General features: G+C 45.3%; 1 protein-coding gene across 1 annotated transcript in view; it reads right to left on the bottom strand.

The window, feature by feature from the left end:
• Positions 1 to 236: 236 nt before the first annotated feature.
• The window catches only part of LOC311487822 (CD276 antigen-like), a 36706-nt gene continuing 24728 nt past the window's right edge, over positions 237 to 12214 (bottom strand). The window contains exons 6-7 of the mRNA XM_084544210.1: positions 1545 to 1868; positions 237 to 362 (exon numbers count right to left, since the gene is read on the bottom strand). Coding sequence (XP_084400336.1) covers positions 307 to 362; positions 1545 to 1868 — 380 coding nt within the window. The 3' untranslated portion in view covers positions 237 to 306. The remainder of the gene's footprint in view (positions 363 to 1544; positions 1869 to 12214) is intronic.

The following is a 12214-nucleotide window of genomic DNA, read 5'->3' as shown; positions in this document are numbered from 1 at the left end:
CTTTAAAACATATTTGCTGATCAGTTCCTTCTGTCCTGGTTTCATCAACACATCAGAAGTCCCAGAAATGTTCAAAAGCTCATGTTAACTTGTGTCTTGTTGAAGGTTTCAGTCAGGACTGTCCTCTGCTGGACATTTGAATGAAGGTCATTAGTTCCCTCTTCCAAACGTGTTGACTGACTTTGAGGGTTTGACTTGAAGCAGGAGGAGGTCGCTGACATGAACTCTGCTTCACCAGCAGCTTTATCTTCTTTGAAATCATCATCAGATCCTTCACTGATCAATAATCAAAGATCAACAACCTGATCAAACTGACTCTACAGCCATCAGAGGAGACGTTACATCCTGGACCTGGACTCTGTCTGCAGAGGAGACACAAGACAGTTAGAGACAAAGACAGTTAGAGACAAAGACAGAGAGAGAGAGAAATAAAGAAAGAAAGAAAGAAAGAAGTGTAACGGGGATGGTTTTAGGACCCAGGGAGCCTATAAAGGTAGAGTGGAAGTAGTGCTCTCTCTCTCTCTACCGGACAGGCACGGAAGTGCAGTCAGACGCAGCAGCCAGGACGCCAAACCAGTTGTTGTGGTAGGCCGCGTTTCACTAAGAAATATTCTTGATAGTATTATACATAAAAGAGTGACTCATAGAAAATATTCTTAGAGTTAAACAGGTCTTCTGCTAGTTGTATTTGCAGCCTGGATTATGTGTTCTTTTGTTTCTGTAGTAACCTCCAGCCATCCGTGTGGTAACGCAGGGTGAACCTTGAGGGGGGGCTTAATAGGTGACACGGCCTGGTTGTCGGGAAATACGAAACATCGAAGCAAACTGCTGGTCTGGGTGCGAGTTAAAAAGATCCGAAGGTACAGCATGTTAAACGAATGATTATACTGAGAATGTTGTTTTATCGCATGCTATACACGGCTCAACCTCCATGTCTGTTCTTTAATAGGATTGTTGTGGGTACATTGTCTGTCACTGTTTTTTTTCTCTTCCCAACCATTAGTTTTAATTCAGGGCCCTTTTATTTCTGACATTTGGTTCTGTGAGTTTTCTTTTTTCGATATGTATTGAATGGGGACTAGTGCAATATAGGAGAAGTAACAGGTTTGGGGGGGAAGCACTAGGCCTAACATTCAGTGACCTTTGGGTGATTTTATAGCGTGTTTTTCTTGCATGATAACATTGTGTGTGTTTTTTTATCGCTTGTAGTGGTATTTGATTTTCCTGAATGTATTGGTCCTAAATGTATTGGTTTATTTTATAAGCCCTTTTTCTGAGAGTTTTCCTATTTCATTGAAACCACGTGCTATGTACAACAAGTTGCTCTATTGCAAAACGGCTACGGTGTAGCCATAGCCCCCATATGGTGTTTTCTTCTTTAGTTAATTTTTATTCTGTAATAAACTTTTATATTTTACAAGTTGTCAGCCTCCTGTCCTGGTCATTCTGGACACTTACCTGTCAGTAGTGACGTAGGTCGTGAGTCTTAACGACATCCTCAGTAAAGAGCTATTTCAATCACTACAGAAAGAAAGAAAACAAACCTTTCACTTTGAGCTCCACTATTTTCCATCTCAGGACATCTCCCTCCTTGTTGTAGACTAAACATCTGCATCGTCCACTGTCTCCATCTGTGGGGTATTTCAGGGTCAGACTGAGGTCTCCAGTTTTCAGCAGGTCTTCATTCATCTTCGTTCTGTTTCTGTAAATCTGGTTCTGGTCTTCAAGCTGGTCAGAGCCGTTCTGATACACATGGACCTTCCTGTTGTATCTGTCCTTCCACTCCACTTTAGTGTCTTCAGGCAGCTCTGTGGTTCTGAAGGGCAGCTGGACAGACTCCACCCCCTCCTCCACCTCCACCTGACAGACTGAGAGGACAACAAATCCCATCATCAGCTGTAGAGACAGCAGCAGCAGCAGCAGCAGCAGCAGGTTTTCATGACTTTATTGAATGATTGTAGAGAAAGCTGAAGGACAGAAGCAGATGAGAGCAGAAGGAACAGGACAGAGATCTAGAAAGGTGTTGCAGATGATCAGAGTCTTGATGGTTGCTTGTTTGTGAGAGAGAGAAAGATTTGATTTGACAGAAATACTTCATTTCCATGAACACATGAGTCATCTTCCATAGAGATCATCATAGTAATAAATAAGACACACACAGATTGATCCAGTAAAAGTTCATCTTCCACAGTGTAAATAACGTTCTTATAACACCACTGTTGTTCAAACGTGTCCAAGTCTGCCATCATCTTCTAAAATCTGAACTCCAGCCAAAGTCTGGACCTGACATGACAAAGCCACACTGAAGTGTCCTCCTGGCCCACCCTGTCCTCCATTTAGTTCTTCCTGCTCACGTATATGGCTCATTCAGCCTCTCCTGACAGGAAGTTCAGTAGCTGCCACTTAATGTGCTTTGTCTTTTTGTAGCCTGCACCAAAGATGAAGCTGCTCTCAGAGAACTTTTCACCAACAACAGTTAAAAGATTAAAGAATTCAGTGAGTCTTGTCCACTCAGTGAAAAGATGGAAGACAGTCTCATTCAGCTTATTGGTAACAGCAGGGTTAAGAACAGAGATAAAAGCCTTTGAAGCTAAATCATGGGGCCTTGATGAGGCCTCTGTCCCTTCCAGAGAGCCTCTGCCTCCAGAGCCCTAGGACCCTCTGAGCCACCCAGCAGAGAGCCCACGGCCCGGGCATCAGTCAAGTCTGGACCTGCTGCATCCACTAGCTGCTTCAGGCACAAGGTCTTAGTTTGGTGCAGCGCCCCCATCAGGCCAGGCGTGGCAGCGCTGCACACATCCAGCCTCGCCCCGTGGATCAGTGGCTCCTTCAACAACCAGTGCAGAGAGTTAGACTTTTCACTTTCTTTAAGGCTAAAAAAAGCCCAGGATCTAAAAACACCTGATAAAACGGAGGTAAAACCCTTACATTTAGAAAGTTAGAATCAGTTCAAAACAGAGCAGCATCCAGTCCCAGGTTATTCACACGTCTGAGAATACAACTAGCCACTTCTCTCCACACCAGGTCTGACGGACCTGTCAGGAACCTCTGGAGGAACTGGAACCTGAATGTGGCTGTTCTACTAGCCAGGTGGACGAGGCCCTGTCCCCCCTCCTTCTACTGGCCAGGTGGACGAGGCCCCCGTCCCCCCTCCTTCTACTGGCCAGGTGGACGAGGCCCCGTCCCCCCTCCTTCTACTGGCCAGGTGGACGAGGCCCTGTCCCCCCTCCTCCCTGGATAAAAACAGTACACTCTGTGGTACCCAGTGTAGACCGTCCCAGAAGAAACTGATCATTTTTGTTTGAATCTGGGCTAGTAAACCTGAGGGGGGGGGGTCCATACATGTCAGGCCATGCCAGAGCTGAGAGGCTACTCTACGAGACATCTGACGAAGCATCCATCTCCATTTAGCCAGTCTACCCTCTATTTTATCTGTGACGCTCTCCCAGTTCTTCTGGACTATTATTTCGTTTCCTAAAAAGACACCAAGGTATTTCAAACCGTCTCTCTTCCAAACCAGGTTCTGGGGGAGAACTGGGAGACCGTCACGCCACTCACTGACTGCAAGAGCTTCACTTTTTTTCCAATTCACAGTCGCTGATGATAAAACATTCAAATCTTTTGTAATATTAGCTAAAATGTCTATTTCACGCTGGCTTTTTATAAAACAATGACATCATCAGCATAAGCAGATAAAACCATGTTCTCTCTAAAACCAGGTCCAGTCAGGCCTTCAGTACTTGTGCGTATCCTGTGCAGCAGGGGTTCTAGGGAGAGTGCATAGAGCATACCAGACAGTGCACAGCCCTGTCGGATGCCTCTACACACTCTGAAAGGAGCACACAGACTACCACTGAACTTCAGCACACTCTCAATACCACTGTACAACACCCTGATCTTAGCAATGAAACCAGCGCTGAACCCAAACTTCTCCATAGTTCTCCAGAGGAAGCAGTGTTCAACGCGGTCAAAAGCCTTTTCCTGATCCAGAGAAATCAGACCAGAGTCTACACCCAATGAGCTGGAGACCTCCAAAACATCTGGAATTAGGTAGATATTATCTACCATGGACCTGCCGGGCACACAGTACGCCTGGTCCTGATGGACGACTTGATGGACAGCTGCTCTCAGCCTGTTGGCCAGGACTTTGGACAAGATCTTGTAATCCATACAAAGCAGAGACACAGGGCTCCAGTTCTTAATGTCCTGCAGGTTTCCTTTCTGAGGCAGGAGAGTGATTATGGCTCTGTGGCAGGACAGTGGCAATGAACCTGAGGCCATGCTTTCATTAAAAACATCTAAAAGATCAGCTGATTAAATGTCCCAGAAGGCTTTATAAAACTCCACAGTCAGGCCATCGATGCCGGGAGCCCTCCACCCCTGCATGCTCTGCAGAGCGCCCTGAAGTTCCTGCAGCTGTAAAGGCCTCTCCAGCTGTGAGTTGGTCTCCTCAGAGACCTGAGGCAGCTCGTTGCAGAACTCTTGACACAGTGGCTCATCCTCTTCATATTGACTGGAGTACAAAGAGGAATAAACACCAACAGCTCTCCTTCTGATCTGTCCAGGTTCTGTCAGTTCAACCTGCTCACACCATGCTCTGCTCACTTCACCTGCACCTACCTGTGTTTCACATAGCTCACCTGTCTCTCCCACCTGTGTCACACTCAAACCATTTCCACCATTCACAGTGTTTTCACCACTGATCTCACTTTCCTCAAGGTCATCTTCACCACTTACACCAACATCTTCCTCCTGTGAGTCCCTCCTCTCCCTCAACCTGTACACTGTCCTCACCAGCAGCGCCGTCCAGGCCGTCCTGCTGACCAGCACCATCCCGCCCTGACCCCACAGCTCCTCATCCTGGTTGTTCAGGATCATGTAGAGCTGTCTCCTGTGAGACACCACATGCTTCAACAATGGAGACTTACAGCCAGAGAGAATCTTTTTAAGAGGAGACACAACTTTTCCATGTCTAGATAACTCTCTGCTTAGGAAGTCATCAGTGATAAAGGGGGGGACATTAGACACAATGACCTTTGTTGTGGACAGCGTCAATGGTTGCACCGACACAAACAGGTCATTGACGGTGATACAATACATTCATCAAAAAAGACAGAAAAAGTCAGAAATCACTCACTCAGAGTCTCTGCTCACCACACTCACTACCAGCATGCACTCAGAGAGAGAGAGAAAGAGGTTTGAGGTTTTAAACCACTACTTTTACTTTCTTCAGGAGGAATTAGTCAACAATCTCAAAAAAAAGATTACACCAATTAACACAGTTGGTTTAAATTAAATCAAAGCAACACTTCTGTAAACATGATTTTGTTTTCCATCTCATTCACAGTAATACATTTTCCCTCCAAATCCCTCACCTTCACTCTAAATCCTCCATTTTCACGTAGTAGTTGAATTCTACCTGCACACGTGCTTTAACTAAACTCTAAACTAAACATAACTCTGCCCTCTGTCCATCTTCACTTTTCTACTTCAATAAATTGCCAACTTTTCTTGGCCAAAGAAAAAATGAAGCAGCTGAACTTTCTTCTTCTACCAAAAATAAACATGTGTTCAGTAAAAGACTCTCTGAACAAAACTAATAAGGTTCTAAGTGTTCTAAATAAGGACACTGATCTGGAACATTTTACAAAACAATGAAAAATAGTCTCTGTTCCAAAACAGAAAGGACACTCATCAGAAACTGCAGGATTGATCACAGCAACAGAAGCATTCACTGCCACAGTACCATGGAAGATGCACCATTGCAGGTCACCAGTGTTCTTGGTTCATGGTGGTTTGTAAAGCCAGCTCCACACAGGTTTAACATGAGATGAAACCTTTAAATGATCCTCCGAGGTGTGTCTGTTCTGCTTTTTAATTGGTCTTTGTTTAAGGATTTGACACACTCCTGGTAGATTTCTTTCCCACTCACAGAGTCCAGTGACAACCATACCTTCCTACCAGCTTCCAGCAGAAACCCCATATGTTCACAGTCTGTAAGTTGGGACCTAAAGCACAACCTGGGGAAAGAGTCGGTCTCATCAGGTGTTAAATGTTCACTAAGCCATCCTGTTAGCAGCCCTCTATCCTCCTCTGGTACTTCTTCTTGTATCCTTCTTTGTCAAGGATTAGTCCCACCACTAGAACAGATTGAATGTCCAGTCTTCTTGCCAGGGCAACAGCATTATCCATGTTAGCTCCTGTTATTTCTAACAAATGTTGGACAGTGGTTATACCTTTGGTGATTAAAGTCCTGGACATCGATGGTGTCTGTTCCAAAAAAAGTGCCTAAGCGAGCACCTTTGAGAATCGGCTCCTTTAGCAGCCAGTACAGTGAACCACTCAAACCCAATCTACCAAATTCCATCAAACACCATATTTTTACCACACTACAATTCAAACAATTCAAGTTGAAACATGAACAATCAAGTGTGAACAATGTTTTACCAAATCCCAAATTACTAACCTTTCCAAACATAAACTCTGCTCCTTGTCTCCATGGTAACTTTTCTGGACCGTACAGGAAGCTTTGTGCAAACTGAAGCCTAAAAGCCGCCTTCCTGCTTTCCAGATGAACCAATCCCTGGCCCATTCTCTCCTTCCTCCTATCAAATATAAGACACCCTGTGGTATCCAGTGTAACCTATCCCAAATAAAGTTCACAATAATACTTTGTAATTTCATTAACAGATTCACTGGAGGTTCTAAAACAGCTAGGCGGTGCCACAAGGTAGAAGCCACCAGATTGTTAATGATGAGTGTTCGCCCTCTATAGGACATTCTGGGTAAAAGCCAACACCAGTTCTTTAGCCTTCCCTCCACTTTGTCCACCACTCCCTCCCAATTTTTCATAATTTCTGACTGATCACCAAGATGAACACCCAAATACTTAATGCCACTCCTCCCCCATTCCATTCCACTGGGTAACCTGGGCTCATCTCCTTGCCATTTCCCAACTAACAAAGCTGTGCTCTTATCCCAATTTACTTTTGAAGCAGAAATTTTTCCAAAGCACTCAGTTATATTAATCAACTTTTTAACATCATTATCATCTTTTACAGCTATCATAATATCATCTGCATAAGCAGATAGGTGGAAAGGTACAAAATTATCCTTCAATTTTACTCCCTGTAACTCTCTTCTAATCTTACATAAAATGGGTTCAATAGCTAAAGTGTAAAGCATGCCCGACATTGCACAACCTTGTTGAATACCCCTCTTACTACTAAAAGGAACACTCAAAGCACCATTAACCTTCAGTACACTTTCAATGTCAGAGTAAAGAGTCTTAATCATGGCGATAAACCCTGGGGAGAAACCAAAAGCTTCAAAAGTAGTCCATAGATATTGGTGCTCCACCCGATCAAACGTCTTTTCTTGGTCGAGAGGAATCAGACCAAACTTTGAGTCCAATGAACTAGAGACTTCCAAATAATCACGAATTAGGCAAATGCTATCCCGAATTGATCTGCCAGGGATGCAATATGACAATCTATAATATGCCCCACCACATTTCTTAACCGGTTTGCCAACACCTTTGAAAATATTTTATAATCAGCACACAACAGACTCACTGGCCTCCAGTTTTTTACCTTGCACAAGTCTCCATTTTTGGGTAACAGAGTGAGGACTACTCTCCGACAGCTAAGAGGTAACTTTCCTGCAGCCAAGCTGACATTTAAGACCTCTAGCAGATCCTCCCCTAATGTGGACCAAAAGGTCTTGTAAAAGTCCACCGGAAGGCCATCCATGCCTGGAGCTTTACCATTCTGCATGTTCATTAGCGCCTCTTGCAGTTCTTGCAGTGTCAGAGGGTGCTCTAGGTCTGCATTGTCCTGTGCTGATACCCGTGGCAAATTATTGAGAAACTGTTCCGACATCAGCAAGTTCTCTCTGAACTCACTTTTATAGAGCTCAGAAAAGAAATCCACCGCTCTCTTACGAATCTGACAAGACTCTGTGAGATCTTTTCCATCAGCTGATCGAATACAGTGAATGAGTCTGTTCTGACCATTCTTCTTCTCCAGGTTGAAGAAAAGTTTAGATGGGGCATCCATCTCAGCAGAATTCTGTAAACGTGAACGGACCAGGGCCCCCTGTGCTCTAACCCCCAGCAGATCTGCTAAAGCAGCTTGTTTTGCTTTGAGGACCTGAATATGGCCTCAATCTCCTGTGGACCCACTTGAATGTTGGAGCTCCACTATATCAATCTCCAGATCTTTGATTGATTTATTGATCTCTTTAGTGACATTGAAATTGTACTGAGTACAAAACTGTTGAATCTGTACCTTTCCCACATCCCACCATTGCTGTAAAGACTGAAAATGTGATTTTCTAGATTTCCATTGTTTCCAGAAAAAAACCAAACACCTCCTGAAATGTCCATCATTTAACAACACAGTGTTAAAATGCCAGTATGCCCTTTAAGGTTTCATATTGTTGATAAAAACATTTCCTATTAACAGACAGTGATCTGAAAATCCTACTGGACACGTGGAGCAGGATCTGGATGTTTGTAGGTGATGTTCATAACAATAAAATCTATCCAGTCTCGCTAATGAGATAAAATGATCTCTCGCATGAGCCCATGAGAATTGTGCATCATTTGCATGTTTAGAGCGCCACACATCTGCCAATTCATAGGTATCAATGATGCATTTCAAAACCTTTCTTGATTGAGGATTAGGTTCTAAATGATTCCTGTCCAGATTATCAACAGTCCAGTTAAAATCTCCTCCTACAACTAGAACATCTGTAGAAGCACATTTTCAAAGGGTGCTTGCAAGTTTTTCTAAAAAACTACATCTTCCACCAGGAAGCACTGGTGCATATACATTTAACAAGGTTACTGTAGCTGTTTCATATCTAGCAGTTACTTTAAGTAACCTCCCTTTTACAACCTCCTCAACATCAAAAGATACTGTCTAGAAATGTTCTGAGAAAAGCCCTGATACTCCTGCACTCACTGTGCTCTTATGACTCAACACAATATTTCCATCCCATTCTCTTTTCCACTCAACTTCATTGTCAGTATTACTGTGGGTTTCCTGAGCAAAGGTGATGTCAGTACACTTTGTTTTTAAAAGTTCATAGTACATGGTTCTTTTTCTAACATCTCTTGCACCATTAAGGTTGAGGGAGGAAATTCTGAAACTACTCATGGCCAAGCATATGGAGATCAGAAGGGAAAAAGGTGTGAAAAAGGTGTTGCTCCTTATTTATTCTATTCATCGTTTATTAATTTGTGCCTTCACCTTCTGCACCCACTTCCTGAGGCCAAAAACCTCTGGGTCCTTCAGACCATCAGCACCTCTCTGTCTCATCAGCCACTTAGCTGAATCTACAAATAATGAACTATTTGGAAAAAAAATTGTTCACCAAGACCTCCCTTTTCCCTTTGGTTATCTCCAGGAAACTGTGAATGTGCTCCAGACTATAGCCATTGGTTTTCTGACCATCAGGTAAGGATGAGTCAGAGAGCTCCTGTTCACTGTCAGAGTCAGAGGAAATACTAGCACCTAGCACCTTTAATGACATTCTGTTTGGTCGTGTCTCTTTAAACTCTCTTCTTGATTTTATTTTCATGACTGTCACTTTAAAAACAGACTCATCGTCTCTCTCACTATTTTCTCCATCAGTGATTATATCATCAATGTTCATTCCTTCTTGTTCTCCTTCCTCTTTAACACTGGTCTGACTCTGCTGACCAACCCCTGCAGCAGAGGTGGAGGCTCTCTCCCCATCCTGTTGAACATCAGGAGGCTCCTGGGCTGCTGCCTCCCCCTGCACCCCCTCACCCTCTGCCTGAGTCTCACCCTCACCCTCTGCCTGAGTCTCACCCTCTGCATGAGTCTCCCCCTCCCCCTCTGCCTGAGTCTCACCCTCTGCCTGAGTCTCACCCTCTGCCTGAGTCTCCCCCTCCACCCTCTGAGCAGCCTCAGCTTCTAGCTCCTGAGTCCTCTCTGGACAGCTGTGCACCAAGTGCCCCTCCTGCCCACACCCAAAACACTTCATCACCTCAGTTGTAGCAAAAATTGTGTAATCAAAGCCTTCAACTTTAAATCTCATAGCAATATTGAGTTCTTCATCATCATTTTTAAGAATCATGTAGACCTGCCTCCTAAAATAAACTACATGCTTCAACTTGGCTGATTTACAGTCTGATGGAAGCATCTTCATTGCAGACACAATCTGCCCATGACGTGATAGCTCTTTAATCAGCACCTCGTCACTAATAAATGGCGGCAAATTTGACAATATAATTTTATTTTGCAGGATTAACAAGGGGGAAAACCGTGGCATGCGTGTTTCTTAGCACGATTCCCCGCTCCACTGTGTTAACCTTCTCAATTGTGTCTAGGAAAATGACGACAGTGCTGTTCATCCTGGAGGCCGCTTTCAGGCTCTCACATCCACCCACTCCTCCTACCGCTAGACTACATTCCTCTACGGAATATTTCACGCCGACCGGTATCTTAATGCCGGCGGGAGAGGTTTCTAAAACCTGCGTCCCGATTGCCGGCCATGACGTCTGGCTCGGTACAACGCACCCTTTTGGTAGCTCCCTTTTACCCTCACTCGTGAACAAGACCCCGAGATACTTAAACTCCTCCACTTGAGGCAGGACCTCCTCCCCAACCTGGAGTGGGCAATCCACCCTTTTCCGACTGAGGACCATGGCCTCAGACTTGGAGGTGCTGATCTTCATCCCAGCCGCTTCACACTCGGCTGCGAACCGACCCAGCAGGAGCTGGAGGTCGTTGTTCGATGAAGCTAAGAGGACCACATCATCCGCGAAAAGCAGGGATGAGATCCTCCAATCACCGAACACGACACCCTCCCCCACCCGGCTGCGCCTAGAAATTCTGTCTATAAAAATTATGAACAGAACCGGTGACAAAGGGCAGCCCTGGCGGAGTCCAACCCTCACTGGGAACAGGTCCGACTTACTACCGGCTACACGGACCAAACTCGCACTCCTTTGGTACAGGGACTGAATGGCCCTTAGCAAGGGGCCATCCACCCCATACTCCCAGAGCACCCCCCAAAGGATGCCTCTGGGGACACGGTCGTAAGCCTTCTCCAGATCCACAAAACACATGTGGACTGGTTGGGCAAACTCCCATTTCCCCTCCAGCACCCTAGTGAGGGTAAAGAGCTGGTCCATGGTTGGTCCTATACCAAAGTATGGGCTCAAATTATATTAAAAAACTACCCTCATTTTGAAGAGTAAACAGCTGGTGCAGTTCTGGAAAACTGAAATAACCGAAATTAAGCGAAATGGCCACGTCGAAATATTTCAAAGGCACGGGCTGCATGGCTACTCGAAAAAGCCCTCCACATGAAGAAGAAGATCCAACAGGTGACCCACCTCCCAGTCCTGAATGTCTGTTTACAGAAATTACTAAAGTGAGCAGCACATTGCAGAGCGTTGCTACAGATCTCTCAACTATTAAAGAAACGACAAAGGAGTTGAAAGCGACAGTGACGGCTATGCAAGAGAGTTTGGCGGAAGTAAAAACGCGCATTGAGCACCTGGAGGAGACCTCAGAGTGGCTCCACGCTGATGGAGACAAGAGAAAGAAGCTAATGGATGTAATGTGGGATCGAATTCAAGCCCTGGAAAATCACAGCAAAAGGAACAATCTGAGGCCCATAGGCCTGAAAGAGACTTTTGGGACCAATGGGACATTACTGAGCTGTGTTCAGAAAATTTTGACGGAGGGGCTGGGGGTCTGGGCTGATGCCGAGTTTGAGATTGAGAGAGCACACCGGTTGCTCGCACCGATGCCAGACCCGGAGCGGCCCCCGATACCGGTGCTGATACGGTTCCTAAGACAGTCAGCGAGGGTCAAGGTGATAACGGCAAAAACGGGGCTTCATATGGGAAGGATGTCGACTGTCTGTATTCCCCGATATGACAAAAGAGCTGGCGGAGAAGAGGAACCTTCACCTCGGTGAAGCGCAAACTGCAGGAGCGGGAGGTGAAGTACATGCTGGCCTTCCCGGCCACACTGAGGTTCAAGTGGCGGGGGAAGAATATGAGTTTCACTACGGCAACGACCAGGGCAATGACTAAACACCCGACAAGGGAGACGAGTGGATATTTATGTTTGTATGGAAGAGCCACATACATGTTGAGAGGACGGGTGTCGGAGGAGAGGGACCCTTCTGGCAGTTGCCACGGACGGAGGACTACAGGCGGGAGGAGCGG

This window comes from Chelon labrosus, assembly GCF_963514085.1.
Source record: "Chelon labrosus genome assembly, chromosome: 1".
In the NCBI taxonomy this organism is placed as follows: Eukaryota; Metazoa; Chordata; class Actinopteri; order Mugiliformes; family Mugilidae; genus Chelon; species Chelon labrosus.
Note: the sequence above shows the minus strand (reverse complement) of the source record. Positions and strands in the feature narration are given on the sequence as shown.